This window comes from Anabrus simplex, chromosome 2, assembly GCF_040414725.1.
Source record: "Anabrus simplex isolate iqAnaSimp1 chromosome 2, ASM4041472v1, whole genome shotgun sequence".
NCBI lineage: Eukaryota > Metazoa > Arthropoda > Insecta > Orthoptera > Tettigoniidae > Anabrus > Anabrus simplex.
The window spans coordinates 208,113,248-208,140,595 of NC_090266.1; the positions used below are offsets into that span (position 1 = coordinate 208,113,248).

A 27,348-nucleotide genomic window follows, 5' to 3' on the forward strand; every position below is an offset into this window, starting at 1 on the left:
CCTATCTTATTGAAAATTGGTATGCAAAGTCGGGAAATAAGACTCTACAGCCTAGGCCATAAATAATCGTATTCACGTTGAAGGAAATGGTTGTTTAAGGGAAGGTCTATATTTTTATGTTATAAGTGGCCCTATCGTAATGAAAATCGGTATGCAATGTCGGGAAATAAGTCGCTACAATTTAAGCCATAAATAATTTTTTCATGCTGAGTGGAATAGTAGTTTAGGGGAAGGCCTACAATTTAATTCTCAAATATTTGCGTTATTAGTGGTCCTATCGACAAATACTACATTACTAAAGTTATATAGTATTAAATTTCCAATCATTTATGTCTTATAATTTTTACTGTACCGGCTATGATAAGAGAGATATTCATGAATTTGGATTTTTGTTGCCAAGTCCATTTCATCGCCAAGTCACGAGAAAATGGGTAAACAGAATTTAATGAAAATCGTTATGTAAAGTCTGGGAATAAGGAACTACAGTCTACGCTATAAATAATTTTGCAAGACACCCTAATATCAGAGAGTCGAAAGAAAACTAAATATGAAGGCCTACAATACAGAAAGATCATAACATTGAACAACAATAACATTACATTGACCTTTGTTTGTTATGATGTGCTTTTTGCATTCTGTTGCCAGTCATGTCCGACAGATGGGATTACTACTGTATACCGAGTTATTTTTAATTTGCTTTACGTCGCGCCGACACAGATAGGACTCATGGCGACAATGGGACACGAAAGGGCTAGGAAGTGACCGTGGCGTTAATTACGGTACACCCCCTGCACTTGCCTGGTGTGAAAATGGGAGACCACGGAAGACCATCTTCAAGGTTTTCGACAGTGGTTTTCGAACCCACTACCTCCCAGATGCAAACTCACAGCTGTGCGCCCCTAACCGCACGGCCAACTCGCCCGGTTGTACCGAGTATAACAGTCTGTCTGAATATTGGCGGGAAGTAGCTGGGAAGTTAGGTAACTTTCTTCTTAAGCATGCCATTCCTCTGGTTCATAAATTTTCTGATACTACTGGTACGTAACAAACTGGTTCATCATAGCATTCGAGCTGTTCAATCCTACCCCGAGGAACTGATTGGAAAGAGCAGTGTGTATATTTAACGGAACAATGGCAGAGGAGTGTTCACGGCCTGGTCATTCCAGCTCTGGAACTTTGGACTGTTAGATCAGCATCATCGTAGTACTGTTCATTAAAAGTGAGAAAATGCACGGTTTTTCATTTGAGCGAGTATTTTATATAACATTGTTTTTAATCCCTATATTCCTCCTGATGTTTTTGTAATGGCCCAAGTTAACTGTAGTTAGGAAAACGACAAAGACAGTCTTTCTGAGAATCCCGTAGCGAAGCACGGGTACATCACCTAGTTTGTAAATAAAATAGTGCACACAATTGACAGCATTTCATGTGTGTGCCTTTTTGGTTACAAAAAGCTGTTGTTAAGCTTGGCTGAGTCACTTGCAAACACTATTTCTATCCTGACTCCCCATCCTAACTGAATCTTGTAGATATATTTGCAATAAACCTTACTACCTTCAGTTAACAAGGTTTGCCTGCTTGGAGAGGGTGTCTGCTTGCCTTCTCTTATGAGAATGAATGATCCATGCAACGTTACATACAATTTTTATGCAGGCCTTTTTTTTTTAAATACACATGATTCTATATTCAGAACAGAGCAAGATCCAAGCTGCTGAGACACAAGTAGATTTTTCCAAAGCACATGTGCAGTAAAGATAAAACCAAAGATACAACCAATGTTTTGTGGACCATAAAGTAGAAAATTTCTGGAATTTCAGAATGAGCTCTTTAAATATGCACAAGAATATTGAAATAATAGCAATGATGTAAATTATCAAATGTTACAGGTCCACACAAGACAAACTGCAGGTACTATACACATTCTGCACAGCCAGTTCAATGAAGCAAGTGGGGGTTCAGCTTGGAACTTCATCTAGAAAAGAAGAATGACACTGTACCTGAGAGTAGCAACGGACTTCACAGAGAACATGGTAACCTTCCACTGGCATGTAAACCGAATTTATCATAGAAACAAAATAATATTTATTGTCATAAATATGTAATGCCTATCAGGCACTAATATACTAATATTATTCTGGAAAGAACAGGAGCTGCAAGTGTGTCAATTTCACATGCTGAGAAGCTGTGGTGCACTGTAACTTTTGTCACCACTGCTGATGAAAGGAAATTGATACTATATATAATTTAAAAAAGGAAACGTACAGAGTTAATTTTATGAAGAACATCAGTACAAGACAGCCCACTAGGCTGCAGTGGTGCATGATGCGGCCCAACAATGTAACAACAGTTACTTTTTGAGCTATTTCCCTTGCAGCTCTATTTGCGTTATTCATGAAAAGGAAAAAACCTATTTGTAGAAGATGTGCCATGTTTAATACTGACTGTTATTACTAATGATAATTAGCAATGAGTATATTACTGTTGACCGGTGTGTATTATCAATAAAGCTTCTTAGCATGTGAAACTGAAACACTTACAACTCCTGTTCCTTCCAGTATAACATTATCAGGAATTTCTAAGTACACTAGGGTCTGATAGGCCTTACTAATTTATGAGACTAAAGTATATTTTTTGTTACTATGATATATTCTGATTACATTCCCATGGAAATTCACCACATTCTATGTGAATTCCACAGTTAGTTTCAGGCACAGTGTCATTCTCCTTCTCCACATGAAGCTTCAAGTTTGCTGAGGAACAGTGTATTGAAATGTATGATTGTTCTACGCTGGATCAGTGTGAAATGAATTCACACTTATTTATTTTCTGAATATGTTTTTTGCATAACACATACACATGATGGCGATGAAATGGAAGAACTCTACTTGTATCACAATAACTGAATGACATAGCCTTACTTACAACACCAGGATACAGTCGCTTGAAGTTCTCAACTATCTCTTGCTTCTTCTTGCGGCGTGAATCCTCATGCTTATCCACACGAGCATCACCCAACTGCTCAACAACACTCTCTAGCTCTTTCTGAAGTTCCAGAACTCTTTCTTTAGATGTACCCACATCTGACTGAAGATCCTCTCGCAAACGACGTTGGTCATCTAATGCAGACTCACTGGTTCTGTTAGTAGAAATGGAAGTAATAACTGGGTCAGATAAAACAAAATTCTGACAAACATGCATATCTAATTAAGTAATATTTATAATGTTTAAACAGTGGAGCGAAGTATTAAAACTTCTTCTAACTTTCTATATTTTCATGAAAATTTTCTCAGTTTAGGAACATTCTACTGGTCATTAAAGCAAGAGTAGGTAGACTGTCCAACTATATTCAATGGACTTGAAATACGTGACCTGAATTGTATTTAAACAAACAGATAAATATAGGAAAATATAGGACAGCACTTGGATTTTCAATATTAATGGAATAAAACTTCATTTCATACATACATACATACATACATACATACATACATACATACATACTGCACCCATACGGCGATTAGCCTGAGGGATGCATTAATTAAATTATTAAAAATCATACATGTGAATACTGCAGATAGCAAGGAAGAACCAGCGATTTCACAAAGTTCCAGGCAGAGACCACACAGGCTGGAAATATATCCCCAGAAACTATTTAAAATCACGTACCGGAAATGGGTTTGGCTAAAAGCTTTCTCCAATAAAATTTTATGATGCCGCTCAGTGCGAAACTTTCTACAAAGTTTTCTCACGGGAAACGGGACAACGGAATGCGCCACACCCAATTGTGTGACGGAGACAGAGGGAAAACCTGTCACCCCTTGACGAAAAATGGTTTCATCCAAGCCAAGACATGCGGCAAGATTTTAGCCAATCAGAAGTTCCAAAATTTAACCGCCCTGTTCCAGCAGGAATATTTATCCAGTATTTCGTGATTTGGTGATGAGAGAAGTAGAAATATATCGTGTCCTAATCTGGAAATAATATTTGGAGGATCATTTATGTGAATATGTGATTAATTATTCCGTAAATAAAAAGTTATCAGCATTGTGTGGAAGAATGGTTTCATCCATGAAACTGAGTCTCATGGCGGGAAAGTGCCATGTTGCGAGAGTAAATAGGCCCTATGACGCGTTTCAATTTATAAAGAAATTAACGATCATTTCTGATAGTGGAGTGCAACAGGTGAATCACACCAAATTTAGGAATCATTAGAATGCAGGTACTGAACATTAAATCTACGGGCAATTGAAAACTTAATCCAAGGTGTCATATCACTACGCCACACCCCTCCAGTTGGGCCACTCGGAAGGCGGAGTCTCCCGAATTTACAAAACTGGTGGCGACACTTTGCTGATCTCAGTCTTAGTTGCAATTTCTGAGCCTACAGTCAAGTCTTAAAAAGTGCAGGGTGATGGTATGTGAACCTGCTACTCATATTAGTCATCACTCAGTGTGATTCGTTAGTTTAATCAGGGTAACGAACATTTGGGAGAACTCTGATAATATTAGGAGATCAGGTCATAGAAAATGTTGACACACTTACTACAAGAAGTAAGTATAAATAACCACCTAATCGATACTTTATTAATGCCTCAGGCAAATTGAATAAAATTAAAACTTACAGGACATGTTTCGACCACTTAGTGGTCCTCTTCAGCTGTATAAATAAAGAACTGGAAAGAAAAACATTATGACAATAAGCAGGAATAAAAGTTCTTTGGAGACTCCTTTGATAAAAATGGAGGTCATCAGAACATTTACTTCCACAGAAATTTTCTAGCTCACATAACTTACACATTAGTAATAGAGTGAAGAAGTTATTACATTCTGTAGGACAATATTATTTTTATATAGTTTTCCTCTGTGACTGATCAGAAAAACACTGCAATTAAATTTGCGCATTGTATAAAAATTACTGTTTCATTTGAGACATTTGGAGGGAGAGACTTGGTTACTATTGGAAGGTAACGGGAGAAGGACTGGACGTACACTTTCTATTTTCGAGCGAGGTGAATGACTTTTAATCCCTTGTACAAACAACGGAAGGGGCAAGCTTTGCAGACCTAGTGGGAAGGACATAAACAAGCTAGGTAATTTGTTCCTGATAATGAACACCAACTCAATGTGTGCCTTACATGATTACAGTTTGACATCCAGTTTTGGTTTTTCTTTTCTTTGTTTTGATGATGTAAGATGTTAAATGCTCGATTTTATTTCTTCGTGGGTACATGGCTTCGAGTTTTCGACAGTTGAGGGTGGCAGGCAATCTTGTTTGTTATATTCAATTTTAGAGTTAGGAATCGTTGCCAGCCAGCTCTGAAATTCATGGCAGCTTGTGAATATGAAATGAAAGATTGAAGACACCGAGAATAAAGATGCATTTATGTCCCTGATGGTAATAATTGTGAAATGGAAAATAGAGTCTTGAGAACCATATCGTATAATAATGTCGTATTTATGAATATGAGAACGACACGATGAATTAGTAAAGTTATTGAGCCCATGTGGAAATGAGCGGGGCTTTGTTGACAAATAAATGCTACGTTGAGAGTAATGAGATAAATATGAGAATTGAATGGTAATCAGTTTGACTAATAGAGTTAAATATACGACAGCATGTGACAATTATAGGCGGAAGGTTTAAGTACGCAAATATTTTCCAGGGATGACATAACACTCGGAGACATTCCAATAAGAGGCCAAGTGGAGGCAGGAAGCAGAGCAAACTAGCAATGTATAATTTTGAAAGTTAATTTGTGATCATGATGACGCATGTTTCTCATTCATCGTTCTTTAAGTTCGAGAATATCGGTTTCAGACATTTACGTTTTGGGATTGCCGCCAAATTCATCTCAGTTGTAGTGGAAGTTCATTCTTGATAGCGATGCTTTGCACTATGAAATTTCCAGGTTTTTGATTAATTTTCGATAGGCAGCAGTCACGTTATTTTTGAGAATTTTGTTCCTTTTCTTTTCTTTCCCTTTTGATATTTTTATTTGCTGTGTTTAAAGCGTAAAGGCCGAAGGTACGTGAATCTGGTTGTATTTGTTTGATTTAAATGTAAGAGTAATTAGGTTAATTTTGCACTTCGATTTCTTCATTTGTTTGGAGCACATTGTTTCTCCGGTACTGTGTATATTTTTGTAAATATGAATTTTAAGTATTAATTTAATGGGACCACATGTTATTCAGAGTCAGAATCAACTGAAACAAGTTCTCTACGCAGACATGAAGGCACCGTAACGAACTAATAAAACTGGACGCCACTACTAATTAATTATGCAAATGAACCGACCTTTGGTAAAAGGTTATGTGACAAACGCCGCAAACTGACTAAAATAGATGGAATCTGCCTCCATTAACGGTAGAACAACACAATTTGGTTATTCTCAGTACAAGTGTAGACAGCGGCAGTGTAAAGTAAATTAATGTTGTAAAAAGGCGGGTTCATTTGATAAATGTAACGACTGAGGCGCTTGGCCTAATTTATTTTGTTTTGAGTGTCCAGAACTATCACAGGAAGTTAATAATGGCATGATAATTGAGTTGTTCATAATTAATATTGTGTCCTTGGTGATTTTTCTTGGTTTAGCCACCAGTTATTTTTTTGTTGTGGCAAAGTTATATAAACATTAACGAGATATTGTCCGGCATAATGGGAAGTGTTCATGGATTTTTACTGTCTTTTCCACTTATTTTTGTTCACACAATTATGATTTAACTGTTGGGCAAATTGACAAATTGATAAGTATTTGGAATCAAGAATTTAACATACCCGTTTGCAATTTGAGAGTATTTGGTTAATTAATTAATCAATAATTCATAAAATTCCATTTTATTGAATTTACAGTTGGAATGTAAATTATGTGGGATATTTTCTGTGAGTAGCAAGTCTTGGCAGACTATTGGTTCGTTTTATTGGAGTGTCTATGGACATTGGAGGCATTAGTTCGATGGTGATGATTGTTATTTCAATTTGTGACCTTCAGTGAAGTTTATGTAAGGTAGATTTTGATTTTAGGAAGACTTGAGTTTTGTTACTCCCAGTTATTTTCTTTATTTTTATTCCATTTCATTTTAATTCATTTAATTTCTGTTTTGTTTTCCTTTTTGCCAATTTTTTTAAATAAAATTTTTACTCATTTAAATTCAATTCAGTCTTTGGGTACCGTTATTTGTAATTAGCTGACCCACTGATATTTTACTTCCTCACCCCTAATTTTGTGTGGCCCGACGAACTCGAGGAAGCTGAGGGACGGTACCACGCCCAAGGAGATGGAGTCTACGTGAGCGGTACGTATATTTAGATGTTTTTATTTACAGGAGCAGCTGGTGCAACAGTCGATCAAGAGGTGTATCGCCACACATGCCTTGAAAAGGGCACAATACATACATACATACATACATACATTTTAGACTGTTATGTTATCCAGTGTTCTTTCTCTAAGTCTCTGTGAATTAACTAAGCATCTCCACAATCCTCTATTTACTATTGGCTCTGTGGCCTCACTCAGTTCTGCACCTCTTACCTTTAGGTCATTAAGAACCGAGTCTAACTAACGTAGACTTGGTCTCCCTCTGCTTCTCTTACCATCCATGGATGAGTCCATTTTTCTCCTACGCAACCTGTATTCACATGACACCCACAACCAAAGCCATTTTATATACAGAAGTTCAGCCACTGAATCAATTCCCAACTTAAGTCTATATTTCACCATTCCAGGTACAGTGAAACCTCTTCTTACGGTATTCCAAACATACTCCTCAATTAGGGACACTTTCTTTTTACGTCCCAACTGAGGTAATTATAAAATCAACTCTCTTTTTTGGACACGCTCACATACGAACACAGACAGCTGTCTGAACGTCCTAAAGCTCGCTGTATCTCCCTACTACTGAATGAACTGAGATTTTGAGCCCTAATACACAATAATGCAGTTCAAAAAAAAAAAAAAAAAAAAAAAGGAAACATTACTTTCAGGACGGTACAGAAATGCAGTGTATTTACAAGATGACAATAAGTGTTCCGAAATAGTAATGTATCTGCTATCCAAGCTGACTCACCCTTCAGTATCATTAGCTGAATGTGGGTAAATAAAGAAAGTCTTAAAATGTTTGAAGTCCAGTTATCATTATCCAGTATTCAATTTTATTTGTACAGTGAAGGTATACATAACGCACATTATAAATTTACAGTTACCGTATGTTCTCGCATAATTCCGTGGCTTGGTTCTAAAAGAGCCAATGTCAAAAAACCTGTTTTTGAGCTATGAGTATTTGAAGTTTTGCTTATAGTTTTCCAATTATTGTTTTCAACAACTAACTTTAAATAACTTTATATTTACCTTATTAAACGCTAGTTTTTTCTATCGTATTCATTAAAAATTGCCAGTTCTCTAATCTTTATTGGTAATCTAACATTATTGGCAAGGGCTTATTTAATTAAACGTTAACTGTTCGTTTAGTACTGTTACGTATCTTTTAGTTAGATCAGTTCACCCACGATTTCAAGCTAGGAGAAGGGGAGAACCCCAGTTAATCTTAAGGTAATGAACAATATTTAGGTAACAGGCCAAGCAGAGCAGAAGGAAGCGTGCACGAGGCAATATGCAATTCATCACAAATAAAGCGCGCAGAACACAAAGCAAGGCCCTTTCCTAGAGGTTTTCCATGGTAGGAGCAATATAATTAATGTGAAAAGGACATCAAATAAATAATAAAACTCAAGGGAGCAGGTTTTAAGAAAGCAAGACATATATTACAACGGTATCAAGAGAAAGGACTTACAGACATGGTACATAGTAATTGAACTCATTATCTTTGGTATTTCACAGGTACAAGAGTAGTAGAAATTACAGAGGATAAAGTTAAAAATGGCTATATGTACAAGTACATTTATAGTAGCACACAAATGACTAGATCCAAATTATCACAATGATACCAACATCGTAACAAGTACATGCCACGAAGATATTTTAGAAAAAGGGGTCCTATTAATTTTTACTCAAAAGGAATGATACATTCCATAAGCACTGGGATGCCAAGATGCAATTGCGCATTTATTATAGTATTTTATTATATTAATCCCCCGAACTGAATTCATTTAACTTCAAAGAACAAGATTGGCACCATTTTAAACAATTGAATGGAAAGAACACTTATCAGATTCGCAGACCACGATTAACCATTTAGTACCATTACAATTTCTCATTAGAAAAAGGAGAATAGGAAGTGATAAAGGCAAAACACGAGAAGAAAGAGAGCAAGGGAAAGGATAAGAAAAAACAATAACACAGGTAAAGGTGTGATAGAACAGGCAGGGATCAGGCTGCGAATACCCAGTTCGAAATAAGGTTCATTTCAACACATGAGTAAAGTTCCAAGTCACTTGTTAGTCTGGCAACCATAACTCCCTTATCACCATTGTTAACCTTCACAGAAGTGAGGGCAGTGCTCCATACCGCAGTTAAGTCCAAAAGAGACCAAGGTTCGAAGTTGATAATCATAACAAAGTCTACCAGGAGCAAGAAAGATGTTAACATGAAAACATGATAAAATATGAGTCTGCTCACTCAGCCAGAAGAAGGAAGTTCCACACAGGTTTTAAAGCCAGCACGGATCAGCCGTGCGAACGGTATAACCTCCCACTGCTTATCACAACATGAAGCACACACCTGATTGCCGATCAAGGCGAAGTGGCGAGTTAATATAGGCCGGAGAGGGCAGGCGTGGAATCTACTGGAAATAGGTGACGTCAGGGGGTGGCGGGGAGAGGGGAGTGAGGACAAACAGTCATGAGGCAGACAAGACAGCAGATGGACGGAAAACGTAGCAGTTCAATGTCAATATGAGCGGAGCGAAGAAATATGCACAAGGTAAGAAAAAACACATATATATCGGGAGCACGTAACAGTACTTAACAGAGACATTGGCCCTTTTAACATGTTGCAAGCCAGGATAAAACGTGTTTGTATCAGTTAATATCTCAATTTCGATAAAAAATGACATTGGTCCTTTTAGAACCAAGCCACAGAATTAACATTCATTCATTCATTTATTTAGTTTCCATGGGCTGTACAATTACATATTTCGAAATGTGCCAACAGTATAGGAATTGTCGAGTGTATTCTTAATACCAACAATAATATATGCACAATAACGAACATTTTGAAAAAGAAGAAAAAGGGGAAAAAAACAAGAACACCAAATACCTCAACTCAATGTTAGGACAGCATATCCTACAACCTGTTTTCCAGTCAATGACCGGGTCAGGGATGGAATGAATGAAGCCCCCATTTTGCGGCGAGGATAGGAATTGTGCCGGCTGCCGAAGCCTGTCGCACTCCTCTGGGCGAGATTAATGACTGACAGATGAAATGAAAAGATAATGGAGAATGTTGTTGGAATGAAAGATGACAAGGAAAACTGGAGTACCCGGAGAAAAAAATCAGGCAATCGAATTTACTCCTGACTTTCACGTTCACCAATAAAAAACACTTTTATTTAAGCCAATGAAATGTCTCTTCAGTTTTGATAATGCAAGTTTGAGAAGTTTCCTTATGCGACACTAATTTTGTCACCAAAAAGAAAACAACGCCATGTGTAAGTACACGCTGCCTCAAAATGTGGATACCTAATTTTAAAACACACAGCTACATGATAATTTAAACACAAACTATCTTCAAACATAATTCTTGCAATTTTCACAATGGTCATAAGTCCTAAAATCTACTTCTTCCAAAACAAATGTCTTATACAAATAATTTTTAAAACAATACATGAATTTTTCACAACAATTGTTAAAGGGGCTCCAATCATTTCCCCACTGCTGTCCCAACTCTGGCCACAAAATTAATCTATTGCAATGCCAGCTGAAAAGTTCATGCTTGAAAAAAAGTTTTTTTTTTTTTTTTTTTTTTTGTGTGTGTGTGACATGTATGAGAAACACAAATCTTGTAGATAATTACATATACATTTTCAGTTGAAATTCACTGGTACTCCATTTCCAGGTAGGGAAACTGACTCTTCTTGATACTAAGCTAAGAACAATGGGATCGATAAATGCTGAAATTCCTAAGGTGAAACAAAGAGTTCTGATGGAGGGAAAATTTGAGGAAATCATTGCATTGTTTGCCTGCTCTCCATATAAATCTCGGGGATGTGTTGCACAGGAAGTTGGTATTACAAAAGCCTCAATCTATACGGCTACCAAACTTCTTGAACTGAAGTCTTATAGAGTGACTATTGTGCATGAAATACGGCCTAGTGACTGTAAAACAAGTACATTTCTGTAATTGGGTTTTACAAAACATCGTTGATGGCATTGGTGATCCGCATTTTATCATTTTTTCTGATGAGGCATGGTTTCATTTGCATGATCAAGTAGCTTTGCAGTAAGTAACAGACATGAAAGTAGTGGAAACAATGGCAGGAGGGCACAGTGGGTCATTGAATACTTGCAGTCTGCTGTTCTATTCCCATGTGTATCAGCATAAGCTTCCAAGTAAGATTAAAGATATTACTGTATTCCCTTTGAAGTGACATCTCTATCAAGTGTTCCTTTAGGTTCTGCAACCCCTAAACAAGTGGTCAATGCCCCGATAGTTTCTCAAATTTGTGAAAATATTTCGCAGATATATCTGCGCCTGTTACACTACAGTCTAAAGCTATTCCTAACCTCACTTTCAGTACCCCATCCTTTTCTCAACGGTGCTCGAAACAGGGATATTATACTGCTTTAATTCCTTCTCAGGACCACTCTAGTCCTTCCCAGGTATCTCCTACACCTGCCTTCTCCCAGATTTCCTCCAATTTATCTCATCCATTGACAACTATATTTAAGGAAGTGTCAAAATTTACTGCTAATTCTCTTGACGAGGTTATTTCTTTCTTTCTTTCTTTCTTTCTTTCTTTCTTTAGAGTTTTAATTGAATTTAAGGATCAGACTATTTTGTAAAATTTAAGTAGCGATATTCACATGTATCTGGAGCTCTTTCTGAGCATATCATTAGAGCCATTTCTGAGAGATGGACGGTGGATCAGTTTCATGTCCCTTCACTTCATTTACCACAGCTTTAAAAAATCTCCTGCTGAGTGGCTGCTTCTATAGTACAGAAGAATACATCATGATGAAGTGCTGGTAATAATGCTGTTATTTAGTAACTTGTAAACGTTCTTAATATCTAGTGTATAATCTTAAAAATATGTTGATGTCACATTGATTATGTACGTATTTTTAACACCACACTCATAGATTTTCATTCTGTCTTGTAAATGTTGATTATTAAAACTATTTATTATTTAAATAAAAAAAGGTTGTGTTGTCCGAGTAGCCTCCATGGCTCAAGACGGTAGCGCGTAGGCCTCTCACCGCTGGGTTCTGTGGTTCAAATCCTGGTCACTCCATGTGAGATTTGTGCTGGACAAAGCAGAGGAGGGACTGTACTAAAATTGGGCCCCTAGGCAATTCGAAACCAGATGTGAGTAGAGTCTCATCTACCAATAATTCTTGTCAATACTATCAGTCGAATAGGCATTTCTCTAGACAGTGCCCATGGAATTCTTCTGGACCTGGGCATCCTGGTAATAGTAATTCTAGGTGACTAACCACCAATTCTTGTGATAAGCCTCAAACACTTGCTTGTTGTTTAAAGCCTCAAACAGTTACTTTATGTTTTGTTTGTTATAACTGTATGTTAAAAGATGATTCACCTAATTCTGAGGCTGATATTATGTACCAGTCTGAACCTAATGTAAATTTTCTACAATCTTGTGGCATTTCTGCTATTCCCCCTTGTAAATTACCGTACATATGCTTAGAGTAAATAACGAACCTGTATGTGCATTGGTAGATTCCGGAAGTAGCATCACATTGATGAGTAAGAATTGGTATAATTCAACGAAAGCTGTTTGTAAGTTACCTCCATTGAAATCATTATCATTTATTATCATTCCGGCCATCTATGGACCACGTTTTACAGTCTTTACGTTATTTTTCACCAGTCCTGACTTCACATTCTGCCAGTACTTCTTCATCCTTGCACTGACTTCTTTCTTCTGTTCTTCTGTGTAGGTTGTCTTCTTCTTCACAAGTTCTTCCCCAGTCTCCTGGAAACCCTTGAACTCCTTCACTTTTTGTCTAAATTTGTTTCTGTCCAGTACGTCCTCTTTTTCTACTCCTATCCTGGCCAGGTCGGTCCTTACTTCCCGAAACCATTTTGGTTCCGTCTTCCTTAGGCTGAAGAAGCTGAAAATCCTTTTTGTCAGTCGGTTGGTGTCCATTCTCTGTAGATGTCCATAAAAATTGAAGCCTTCGCTTTTTCATCAATACGACGACTTCCTCTGTCTTCTGGTATAGTTCTTTGTTGGGTCTAAGTCTCCTCTCCCCACCTTTCATTTTCAGGCCCAAGATCTTCCGGAGCATTTTCCTCTCTTTCTTTCTGGTGTTCTCTAGATCTCCCTTTCCAATCATGTCCATTGTTTCTGCTGCGTATAAGCATTCAGGTCTGATGACTGTGTCCAGATGTCTTAATTTGGTTCCATATGACAAAGCTTTCTTGTTGTAGGTGTCCTAGTGAGCTGATACGCTGTTTCCATTTTTCTCGCTCGTTCTATCAGAGCTAGCTTCTCTGATCCATTCTCTTGAACTATTTCTCCAAGATACTTGAAGCTCTTTACTCTTTTGACTTTCCCCTCTTTCAACTTTAACATTTGGGAAGCCTCTTTGATGTTGGTCATAAATTCAGTCTTACTGTATGATATTTGCAGTCCAGTCATTTCTGCTATGCTATGGAGTTGTTCCACTCTTTTCTTTGCTATTTCTATGTCACTGGCAAAGACTGCGATATCATCAGCATATGCCAGGCAGTCTATCCGTATAGCACCTGCCCCTCTTCCAATACGGAATGCTTCTTTGTCTGGGATTCCTTCTTTCCACTTCCTTATCACCTTTTCCAAGACACAGTTAAAGAGAATTGGTGAGAGTCCCTCCCCTTGTCTCACACCAGTTTTGACTTCAAAGGACTCCGATATTTCACCCATGAACTTGACCTTTGACTTGGTGTTGGTAAGTGTCTGTTTGATGATATTCCTTGTTTTACTGTCCACACCAAATTCTTCCAGTATTCCGAATAACGTCTCTCTATCTACTGAATCGGCACAACTCAATAAGCCTCTCTCCATTCCTGTTTGTCCGCCTGTGTGCCGGATATTCCCCTACTATTTTACTGAACTTTTTCTCTCTTCCTATCTGAGCATTGAAGTCCCCCATTAATACCTTCACATTTCTTTCGGGAATCCGGGAGATCTGATCTTCCAATTCCTCCCAAAAACTATCAACTTTGTCTGCTTTTTTGCAGTTGTCTTCATTGGTCGGGGCGTGGGCATTGATTAATGTGTACGTTTTGTTTCCACATCCTAAATGCAGAAATGATAGGCGTTCAGAGAAACTCTCAAAACCTACAACGGAGTCTATTAAACACTTGTCTACAATAAATGCTGTTCCGAATAGTGGGAGAGATTTAGTGTGGTCCACTATGATGGCTGGTTTTCCTTTAAATATCCTAAACCTTCCAGTATCGAGTAAGTCCTCGTCTCTGTATCTTGTTTCTTGAACAGCCAAAACTCTTATTTCCCTTTCTACCATTGTCTTTGTTAGTTCTTTCAATTTTCCGACCTTAAGTAGTGAGTTTACATTCAGAGTTCCTAGCCAGAACTTGCGTTTCATCTTGAGTCTGTGGTTCCCAGGGGACTCCGACTTCCCCTCGTGTTGTGGTGCAGACTCTCCAGAACCCTTTGGCCTGCTTGCGCCACTTATCGTGGCAGTGGATTTCCCTTTTGGGCTGCCACCTGGAGTAGTTTCATCAATGCACTGGTAGTCCATAACGCGTTAACTGTCTAATCATTACACGTGGCGAAGCAAGAATTGCTTCGCAGATATAGAACTGAGACTGTAAGTCCCAGAGCTTCCATTAACAGCCGCCCCTAACATGGGATAACAGACGCTGACCAGCAAGCCATCCGATGCAGGAACAGACACCATAGCTGGATTTGTGGTTCATTGCCCCTTCCGCCTCACTTGCCATACCGAAGAACTTCTTCTCTGCCAAGTCAACCGTTGAGGTCTTCACCATAACCCCAGCAAGGGCCCTCCATACTTATTACCCCTGGAGAGAGGGTGTCCCAATATTATAAAGCCCCCAGGAACTGGGCTGTCTAACACTTTAAATATAGTAGGATCTCTAAATGTCAAAATCAGAAACAGTGATTTTACATGGAAAATGCCAGTACTAGTTTCTAAAGATTTACCTTGTCCTTTCATTTTAGGAGCAAATTCTATTGCAAAAACTGGTATGATTTTGGACATGCGGTTCAATAAATAATAGTAATGTAATGACTACAGAGGAATCACCCTTATTGCCCATGTAGCTAAGATATTGGAGAGAGTATTGGAAGGAAGACTGAGGAGGAAGCTGGAAGGAGAAATGGAAGAAGAACAGTATGGTTTTAGGAAAGAGAGACCAATGTTTGACCTGATTTTTACATTAAGACATATGATGGAGAAAAAGATGGAAGTTTGGAAAAGACATAGTACTGACATTTATGGACACTGAGAAACCTTATGACAGTGTGCCCAGACAGTTGGTATGGAACACATTAAGGAAAAAACAACTTAACAGAGTGAAAGTGCAAATGATAAAGGCTATGTACAAAAATTGTGTTAGTAGTGTCAAGACTAGTATAGGAAAAACAAAATGGTTTAAAGTTGAAACTGGTCTCCGACAGGGAAGTATACTATCCCCCATACTATTCATAACAGTCATGGATGAAATTCATAAGAACATTAAACAGAGATTGGGAAGACAGGCAACAAAAGCCATGTTGTTTGCAGATCATATAGTGATATGGGGTGAGCATGAAACGGAAATGCAAAAACAAGTAGATGTATGGAATCGAGAGATAGAAAATTTTGGATGAAAGTAAGCACAGAGAAAAGTAAAACAACAGTGATGACAAGGGGAAGGTATCAGTCAGTCAATTACTACTGATCTGCATTTAGGGCAGTTGCCCAGGTGGCAGCTTCCCTACCTGTTGTTTTCCTAGCCTTTTCTTAAATGATTGAAAAGAAATTGGAAATTTATTGGAAAGTTATTCCAAGCCCTAACCCCCCTTCCTATAAACTAATATTTGCCCCAATTTGTCCTCTTGAATTCCAATTTTATCTTCATATTGTGATCTTTCCTACTATTAAAGACACCACTCAAATTTATTTGTCTACTTATGTCATTCCACGCCATCTCTCCACTGACAGCTTGGAACATACCACTTAGTCAAACAGCTCGTCTCCTTTCTCGCAAGTCTTCCCAGCCCAAACTTTGCAACATTTTTGTAACGCTACTCTTTTGTTGAAAATCACCCAGAACGAATCAAGCTGCTTTTCTTTGGATTTTTTCCAGTTCTTGAATCAAGTAATCCTGGTGAGGGTCCCATACATTGGAACCTATACTCTAGTTGGGGTCTTACTAGAGACTTATATGCCCTCTCCTTTGCATCTTTATTACAACCCCTAAATACCCTCATAACCATGTGCAGAAATCCATACCCTTTGTTTACAATGATATTTATGTGAATACCCCATTGAAGATCTTTCCTTATATTAAGACCTAGGTACTTACAATGATCCCCAAGAGGACCTTTCACCCCCATCAATGCAGTAATTAAAACTGAGAGGATTTTTCCTACAAGGGCCATCCAGAAAGTAGTACCCGTTAGCGACGCATGAAGCGCTGACGACTCGGGTAGCCGCTGGGCAAGGTCAGACCGCGTCAGTGGCATGTCTGCCTGCTCTGTGCGAGGTTGCGTGATGCTAGCATTGCCTGTGTTGTGTCTGTGATCGTTTAAAATGTTTAAACAAATTGAGATCCCCGCCAGTTGTGAAGTGAGGGCTGTGATTAAATTTCTTAATGCATGAAACGTTCGACCTTGTGATATTCATCGCCAATTAACGGAGGTGTATGGAGACAATGTGATGGATGAGACGCCTGTTCGGCGCTGTTGTCGCAGCTTCAACCTGGGGAGGGGGAATACACACGGCGAGGAGTGTTCTTCAGGGAGACCATCTGTCATTACAGACCAACTGCTGAGCACAGTAGACGAATGCGTGAGGAAAGACCGGCGCGTCACAATTGATGAACTCTGTGAACATTTTCCTAATGTGTCTCAAACAATTGTTCATGAAATTGTCAAAGACCATCTGCAGTATTAAAAAATTTGTGCAAGGTGGGTCCCTTGCATGCTTACAGAGGAGCACAAAACCAAGCGTATGGCTGCAGCACTGACGTTTCTGGGACGTTATTCCAATGAAGGAGACGTTTTCCTGACTCGCATCATTACTGGGGATGAAACATTGGTTTGTTATGCATCACCTGAGAGTAAATGACAGTCCATGGAGTGGCATCATGCTCATTCACCAACCAAACCAAAAAAATTCAAGACAGTTCTGTCCACCAGGAAACTCATGGCAACCGTTTTCTGGGATTGCCGAAGTGTACTGCTTATTGATTTTATGGCCCGTGGAGACACAATTAATGCTAATGCGTATTGTGAAACATTAAAGAAATTACAGCGGGCAATACAAAATCGATGGCGAGGTCTACTGTCTAGAGGAGTCATTCTCCTTTATGACAATGCCAGGCCTCATGCAGCTGCGGTAACACAACAACTTTTGCAGCAATTCAAATGGGAAACCTTCGACTATCCCCCGTATAGCCCGGACTTGGCCCCTTTGGATTTTCATCTCTTTACGAAGCTTAAAGGCTTTCTGGCGGGAAAAAGATTTGACAGCGATGAAGAACTCAAACGAGCCGTGACTACGTATCTCAATACGCTGGCGGCGGAGGACTCTGACGCTGGAATACAAAAACTCGCCCCACGTTATGACAAATGCCTAAATTTGCTTGGAGATTATGTGGGGAAGTAGTGTAAAGTATGCTCTTTCCAATAAAAATGTGTATATTTGTTAATATTTACTCCTGTGTCTTTAATGCGCAAATGGGTAACACTTTCCGGATGGCCTTCGTATTTGTGAAACTTACAACCTGACTTTTAACCCTGTTTACCATCGTACCATTGCCTACTGTCCATCTCACGACATTATCGAGGTCATTTTGCACTTGCTCAGAATCTTGTAACTTATTTATTACTCCATACAGAATAACATCATCTGCAAAAAGCCTTATCTCTGATTCCACTTCTTTACTTGTATCATTTATACACTGTATATAAGAAAACATAAAGGTCTAATAATACTGCCTTGAGGAATTCCCCTCTTAATTATTACAGGGTTAGATAAAGCTTCGCTTACTCTAATTCTCTAAGGTCTATTTTCTAGAAACATAGCCACCCATTCAGTCACTCTTTTGTCAAGTCCAATTGCACTCATTTTATCCAGTAGTCTCCCATGATCTACCCTATCCAATGCCTTAGATAGATCAATCGCTATACAGTCCAATTGACCTCCTGAATCCAGGATATCTGTTATACCTTGCTGGAATCCTACAAGTTGAGCTTCAGTGGAATAACCTTTCCTAAATGCAAACTGCCTTCTATCAAACCAGTTATTCATTTTGCAAATATGTTTAATATAATCAGAAAGAATGCTTTCCCAAAGCTTACATACAATGCATGTCAAACTGACTGGCCTGTAATTTTTAGCTTTATGTCTATCACCCTTTCCTTTATACACAGGGGCTACTATAGCAACTCTCCATTCATTTGGTATAGCTCCCTCAATCAAACAATAATCAAATAAGTACTTCAGATATGGTACTATACCCCAACCCACTGTCTTTGGTATATCCCCCAAAACTTGATCAATTCCAGCTGCTTTTCTAGTTTTCAACTTTTATATCTTACTGTAAATGTCATTGTCATAGGTAAATTTGAATACTCCTTGAGTATTAGTCATCTCCTCTATCTGAACATTATCCTTGTAACCAACAATCTTTACATACTGCTGACTGAATACTTCTGCCTTTTGAAGATCCTTGCATACACACTCACCTTCTTCATTAATGCTTCCTCAAATATTCTTCTTGGAACCTATTTCTGCCTTAAAGTACCTGTACATACTCGTCCATTTTTCACTAAAATATGCATGACTGCCAATTACGCTTACCATCATGTTATCCTTACCTGATGCCCTTGCTGGATTCAATTTCCTAGTAAGATCCTTCAAATTCTCTTTACTTCCACAGCCATTTCTATCTCTATTTCTTTCCAACCTGCAACTTCTTCTTAGTCTCTTTACTTCTCTGTTAAAATATAGTGGACCTTTACCATTCGTTACCACCTTTAAAGGTACAAACCTGTTTTCACATACCTCAACAATAGCTTTAAACCCATCCCAGAGTCTGTTTACATTTTTATTTACCGTTTTCCACTGATCATAGTTGGTCATTAAAAACTCCCTCATGCCTGTTTTATCAGCCATATGGTACTGCCTAACAGTCCTAATTTTAATCTCTTCCCTTCTTTCACATTTATTTTTAACTACGACAAAAACAGCTTCGTGATCACTAATACCATCTATTACTTCGGTTTCTCTATAGAGCTCATCTGGTTTTACCAGCACCACATCCAGAACATTCTTCCCTCTAGTTGGTTCCATCACTTTCTGAATCAGATGCACTTCCCATATTAACTTATTTGCCATTTGCTGGTCATGCTTCCTGTTGTTCGCATTACCTGCCCAATTGACATTAGGTAAATTGAGATCACCCGCTACAATCACGTACCTTTCCGTATCGTTTCCCACATAGCTGATTATCTTATCAAATAATTCTGGATCTGTGTCAGCGCTACCCTTTTTCCGTCTGTACACTCCAAAAGTATCAAGTTCCCTATAGTCTTTAGGGATGAGCCTTACGCCTAGAATTTCATGCCTGGCATCTTTAACTTTTTCATAGCTTAGAAATTCTTCTTTCACCAGAATAAATATTCCCCCTCCTACCATTCTTACCCTATCTCTACGATACGTGCTCCAGTTCCGTGAGAAAATTTCTGCATCCACTATATCATTTCTCAGCCATGTTTCAACTCCTATTACAATATCTGGTAGGTATATATCTATTAAATTACTTAATTCTATTCCTTTCTTTACAATGCTTCTACAGTTCAGCACTAACAGTTTTATGTCATCCCTACTTGATTTCCAGTTCCCTGTTCCCTTACCACCGCTCCCTAGGCCACCCCGTTTCCCTAAATGTATCTCCCTATAACCCTTCTAAACAAATTTCCTAATTGATATGTACCACTGCGGTTTAAGTGAATGCCATCTGAGCACAGATTCCTATCTCCTACCCACCCATTAGGATCCAGAAATCTCACTCTCATTTTGTCACAAGCCCACTCCATAGTCCCATTTAAATCCCCTATCACCTTCCAGTCAGTATCCCTTCTGCACAGTAGGCCTATTCCACTGATAACAATCTCCGCTTCCTTAAACTTCACCCATGCTGCATTTACCAGTACTTAGGAAGTGTGATCACAAAAGATTGAAAGATAACCGAGGAAATTGGGAAAAGAATACAACTTGCAAAGAGCTTCTACCAGAGTGTAAGGGGTATTTTGTGGAACCAAGATGTCCCGAAGAAATGTAAGAAAGTATTATATTCAACCTATTATGAACCCATACTAACATATGCAGTTGGATCATGAACTAGAACAAAACGAGAGGAGAACAGAATACAGGCAGTGAAGATGAAATTCCTAAGAGGTATCGAGGGCAAGTTCAGAAAGGATAGAATTAGAAATGAAGAGATACGGAAAAGGGCAGGAATCCTGAAACTTCAAGATAGGATAGAAACAACAAAGATAAAGTGGTATGGGCATATGAAGGGAATGGGAGGAGAATGCCAAAAAAAAAGCTTTTACGGAAAAGTTAACAGGAAAGAGACCACGAGGAAGCCTCTGAAATAGGTGGACAAATTCAGTGTGCGTGTGCTTAGAGAAGAGCGGAGGAAAACCAGAAGATATACTTTTAAAAGGAGAAGTGTGGTGGAGAGACAGGCAGCGATGGAGGTCCTTGATTCACAACCCCACCCGGAAAGCTGGAAACGGGAAATGAAGATGATGATGAGTTCAATAAATTCCATTTTTAAGTTTTCCATGAGTATCTATAAACTGTGTAATCGGTCTCCTATTCTTCCTCATCATGTTAATGCTATTCTTGAAGATACTGGTGAACCCAAAGCTTTTGATTTTGATCATTTGCCTGATGATCAAGCTAACCAACTTAAGAATCTCTCTGATAAATTTCCAGTGGTATTCACTGATAAGTTAAGTGTAACTAATATTTAGGAGTACAAAATTGAAGTTACAGATAACATACCTACTCGCTCTCCTCCATATCGCCTGTCGCCACTAAAATGAAATCCCTTAAGGCTATTATTGACCAAATGCTTGCTGATGGTGCAATTCGTCCTTCAAAATCTGCTTATTCTTCTCCTATGTTTCTTGTCCCTAAACCGCAGGATGGTTTTCAGCCTGTCATTGATTATCGGATGTTGAACAAGAGACTTGTCCTTCAATCTGTTCCCCATCCTGATGTTCACTCTTGTTTTTCTTGGTTTGCTAATGCCAAAATTTTTACTACTTTTGATTTAAATCAGGCATATTATCAGAAACCTCTTGCTGAGGAATCCAAGAACATCACTGCTTTTGCCACTGTTTGGAACCTCTATGAATTGAGAGGGTCCCGTTTGGTTTCAGTATGGGTGCAGCTGTCCTTACTCGGTTGCTAGATAATGTTCTGTCAGATATTAAATTCAATATCTTGACGATTTGGTCATTTTCATTAAACATTTGAAGAGCACCTTATCCATCTCAATGAAGTCCTTGAAAGACTGCGTAAAGCCTGCCTAACACTTAAGGCTAGCAAGGTTACTTTCGCATAACCCCAAATGTCATTCTTGGGGCATATTTATCAGAGAGAGATGTCTCCATTGATCAATCTCGTACAGCTGCCGTCCAAAATTTTCCTACCCCTAAGGACGCCAAAGCTGTAGCCAGATTCATTGGCGTGGTCAATTTGTTTTATAAATTCATCCCCAATTTTGCTGAAAGAGCAGCTTCGTTAAATGCTTTGAGAAGAAGGGATGCTAAAATCGTGTCGGGTGAGCCCAACTTGAAGCCTTTTATGATTTGAAATCTGCCTTATGTAACACTCCTGTTCTGGCAATGCCAGATTTTTCTAAACGTTTCATCCTTCAAACAGATGCCTCCTCCGCAGGTATATCTGGTATTCTCCTTCAGGAATTCGAAGAGGGACATCGTCCCATTTCTTATAATTCACGTAGTCTAAATCCTGCTGAGCTAAACCATTCTATTTATTAATTGGAAGCTTAAGCTGTTGTTTTTTCTTTACAATGGTTCAGAATGTATCTTGAACACCTTCCCTTCGATCTTGAAACTGAGAATCAGGCCTGGAGTTGGGTGTTGACCAAACCAAGAGATACCGGTTGTCTTGCGCGTTGGGCAGTACGCATCTTAGCTTTTCAGTTCGAAGCTCATCACATTCGTGGCACTGAAAACCTTGTGGCTGATAGCATCAGTAGAATGTTCTATCCAGGCAGTTCTGATCCTCAATCAGAGCCTTCAGATCCCTCTCCTAACCATGTTTCGGCCTTTGCTAATGTAGTTTTGACCAATTTGCCTTTTCTTTTCATAGATATTTCCAAATATCAAGAAGATGATGCAGAATTAAAGGCTATTACTGACAGGATTAAATCCCGTGAACATTTTAAACCTTATGTTCTTAAGAATGGTGTTCTATGTTGTCCTGTTCGTGGTAGAAGGGACCCTAAAATTGTCGTTCCAGCTAACCTAGCCCCTGCTCTTTTCAAATATTTTCATGAATCTCTAGTTGGTCGTCATCTTGGGCTTTTCAAAACTAGAGAGAAAATCCATAAACATATCATTTGGAAATCTATGGACGGTGAAATTCTTACTCTGGTCAAATCTTGCAAATCTTGTAACATTATTAAACCTTCTCCTAATACTCGCCCAGGTCTGTTGTCATCTGAGCAAGCTTCTCATCCTATGGAGAGATTATTCATAGGTTACATTAATCCTTTCCCGAGGTCACGGACTGGCCAACTTTTCATACTTGTGTTTATTGACGCATTCTCATGTTTTATGTGGCTGTTCCAAACTCATATGGCTAATGCTAACACTACCATTTCTTGTTTGAAACAGATCTTTGCTTCATTTGGACCTTGTCAATTTTTAGTGAGTGACAATGCCAGAGCTTTTACCTCTGTTCAGTTCCATAATTTCTGTTTTGATTTCTCATGTAACCACGACCCCGTATTATCCGAGGCCAAATTATGTCGAAAGAGTTAATCGAAATCTTCAATCTGCTCTTACTGCTTATCAATCTGCTGACCACTCTAAGTGGGATTCATCGCTCATTCGGTTTTCGTTCGCATGTAATACTGCCGTCCATGAGAGTCATAAGCAAACGCCTGCTTCATTAATGTTAGCTTTTACTCCTAATTCTCCACTTTCAAATCTACGGTCCATTAACGATCTCCTTCCTGACGTTGCCAATCCAGAAACGATCCGTGCTACTTGGCATCATGCGCGTAAAAATTTGAAGGTTTATTATGTTAAAGTTCAACATAACTACAATGACGGGCAAAGACCGCATAATCTGTCTGTGGGTGACAAGGTTTTTGTTAAAACTCATCCTGTCTGTAGTGCTGCGGATCATGTTATTAGTAAGTTAGCCCCTAGATTTCAAGGTCCCTGCACGATTTTGAAATTTCTTACCCCACTATCATTAATGGTAAGTGATCCTGAAAGGAAGAGGATCAGTAGAGTGCATTTGTCACAAATAAAGGTACCTTAGTTATGTATGTTCATGCATTTGTGATTATTTGTCTTAATTGTAAGAAATGTCTAATTTTAGTGCTGGCCAGCACATACACATTATCCCAGTACTTTAGTTATGAGTTATGTTAGTAAGTTAGGAATAGGAATGATCATTTGTGACTATATTAGGTACCCTTCTTAGGTATATGCTTCTTTTAAATGTTGTGAATTTTGTATGATGATTAAGTTATATCAGATTTTGTTTTATGCTCATATCTAAAGGAATTCTAACTGTAATATTTCAGGCTCAGGGCAAACTCCTATAGGTTTTAATTTTTTATCTTTTCCCTTGTTTTTAAAATTTAATGAATAGTGCTTGCCCTGGGTTCTTGGTATCCCAAATTCCTAATTGTAGGAGGGAGTCTTCTGTTGGAGCTACAGAGCCACCAGTTGGGTGACGCTAATTTAACTACTAGAGTAAAATAAAAACTACCACCCTTAACTTCTTCAGTTCTTCATCAAAACACTTCGGAATGGCTGGACGCTGGCCATTTCTGCTGCGTATCTGTTTGTGTTACGGTAACTTCAAAAACTTTTGTCCATCTGGTGGACGAACTACTGTGCCTATCTGGAGGCCGCACTGAGTCACTTGGTCGCTACCATCCAATTCGGGACTGAGTTGTTGGAATGTTCCAGCTTGCGGCAGTTACCTACACTGCACGATACATCACTGTCTGTTTCCAGTCAGTTCACTAGATGGGTGAGCTGAACTGAAGGTTACCAGATTGCCTTTGTTGGACTGAAAGTGTATGGGAGCTTGTTGGCAGCCGGCCAGTGTCAGCAGCTACATAAGTCAGCAAAACCAGAGGTCAAGATGGTATACTTCAATGCATAATGGATGTTCCAGGTGAGAATGGTATCAAGATGGAAGTGTTCTGATGTGTATCCCTTGCTCCCCAAAATTTGAAGTTTTTTCTTTATTGAGCCCTGGCTCAAATTTAAGTGGGGGGAGGATGCAGCCGGAGTTGGGACAGCAGAGGGGAAATGATTGGAGCCCCTCTAATGATTGTTCTGAAAAATTCATGTATTGTTTTAAAAATTATTTGTATAAGACATTTGTTTTGGAAGAATTTGATTTTAGGACTTATGAACATTTTGAAAATTGAAAGAATTATGTTTGAAGAAATTTTGTATTTAAATTATCATGTAGCTGTGTGTTTAAAATTAGGTATCTAAATTTTGAGGCAGCGTGTAATTACTCAGGCTAATTAATCCTATGTTCCAGACTAGAAGTGTTTTTAGTATGGACGCAAGTTAATTATGCCTCTGTGTTGAGTTTTTATTTCATTCCTTCTTCTTAGTTTGGTAATGTAGTGCACTAATCTAAAAGCGCCATTAACTTTCATCTTATAATTCAATTTCATTTTGTGCTTTCTTCTATTTTCCCTTTTTTAAGTTGATTTTTCTTTCTTAAATGTGTTTTGAAATTACCATCGCTTGTAACACTATCTGCAAATTTACCTTCAATTGTAAATGAGTTTTTTTTCTATTCTTGTTATGTTCCGATTTTGTTCAGCCCTTTTATTTTGGTTTTGTTAGTTATTAAAATGTCGAGCTTGAAGGTGATTACCGTCTACGTTTCTTTCCCCACAACGCAAAAGTAAACCCCCCCCCACCTTAGGGTTAATAGTTGCTTCCCGCGTCCTTTTCTAGCTGTCACGTTTGTCAACCTGTTTTGCTTATGTTTTACACAGCATTCAGGTTGTGAACGTTGTGAGTGTTCTAAAAAGTTTTATTGTTTTTTAATTTCATAAGATTTATTATTATTATTATTATTATTATTACTTTTATTATTATTATTATTATTATTGTGTTTTAAATTTTCTAATGTAACCTGTAATGAGGTTACAGATTTCATTATTCGCCATGCTAATTAGCTGACAAAAAACACACACACACACGCGCGCGCTGAATTTTAAGCAACTTTCACTGCTCAATGAAGCTTATCTCAAAGAGAGATTGAATTTTAAGAACCTTACACTATACGATCAAGCAAATAACTGACAGGGACATGTGCGCAGGACTGTGACCTTAACGGGTGAGCTTAAACATGCTTCTTTGCCGCATGCAAATCCAGCAGTTACCGATTTGCTAGTGTACACTGCTCCAGCCCAGGACCGAGCTAACCACTCCGTATTTACAGCCAATTTTCTCCATTAACAAAAAATAATCTTTCAAGTTTGGAGACTGTAAGGTTTCTACACCAAGAATCCAAAAACTGACATGAAAGGGAGAAACTACTGACATTCTGTAAAAGTGGATGCAATTACATATCAATCGACAAAGCACCATTTTCAGAAAATAGAGTTTTAGCACCATCATATAGAGGAATTATAAAACTACTTGTAAAAAATTCCCACTGCATTAAAAGAAGGTATTAGATATCAGTTAACTGAAAACCTAAATGACAAAGCAGTAAACAGTTCAACTGTAAACTACATCAGTAGACTATGTGATGTTCTTAAGTGTGTTTTGAAATTACCATCGCTTGTAACACTATCTGCAAATTTACCTTCATTTGTAAATGAGTTTTTTTGCTATTCTTGTTTTGTTCTGATTTTGTTCAGCCCTTTTATTTTGGTTTTGTTAGTTATTAAAATGTCGAGCTTGAGGGTGATTACCATCTACGTTTCTTTCCCCACAACTAAGTGCCACATTCCTTGCATTGTATCATGGATATCAGCGAGGGAGCCCACGTTTCTGTCCTTGCTAAGTTAATGACATGGTGACACATTAAGTGGTTTATGAAGTCACGAAGTTCAGCAGTATTTCAAGTATTTCCAAAAGTAAGGAGATGGACAAGGAAAATGATCGTGAATAAAAAAATAAAATAATGTGGACGGTTCCAAGATAAACCAGCCAAAAGTCAAGAAAATCCAGCTCTTGAAATCATGGCCATTTGCTATTCGTCTGTAAACTTTATTTGATGGTGAATCTCATAAAGTGAATCTAATAAAGTCAAGACTAGGATGAACAGGGGAAACTTAAAAGTTCCTTTTCATTAGGCATTAATACCCTTGTGGACAAATGGGAAACCTATCTCTGAAGCCAAACTCGATCACCTAAAGTCGCTGATGGACCTAATACCTGCTGATGCCAAACAATTTTACCAGAAACTTGCAGAAAATTCTCACATTGTGGACAACATAGATGGATTAATTTGAGATCCTGATTTTGAGTTTTGCCGGGCTGAATGGCTCAGATGGTTGAGGCGCTGGCCATCTGACCCCAACTTGGCACGTTCGATCCTGGCTCAGTCTGGTGGTATTTGAAGGGGCTCAAATACGTCAACCTCATGTCCGTAGATTTACTGGCACATAAGAGAACTCCTGCGGGACTAAATTCCAGCACCTTGGCATCTCCGAAAACCGTAAAAGTAGTTAGTGGGATGTAAAGCAAATAACATTATTATTAATA

General features: G+C 38.4%; 1 protein-coding gene across 4 annotated transcripts in view; it reads right to left on the bottom strand.

Annotated features, from left to right (window-relative positions):
- The window catches only part of LOC136864009 (structural maintenance of chromosomes protein 1A), a 679,773-nt gene that overhangs the window by 423,050 nt on the left and 229,375 nt on the right, over positions 1-27,348 (bottom strand). For all 4 annotated transcript variants that reach the window (XR_010859243.2, XR_010859244.2, XR_010859242.2 and 1 more), the window contains exon 9: positions 2,923-3,136. Coding sequence is in view for 1 of the 4 variants with exons in the window: in XM_067140505.2 (XP_066996606.2) it covers positions 2,923-3,136 (214 nt within the window). In the remaining 3 variants the exon portion in view is untranslated. The remainder of the gene's footprint in view (positions 1-2,922; positions 3,137-27,348) is intronic.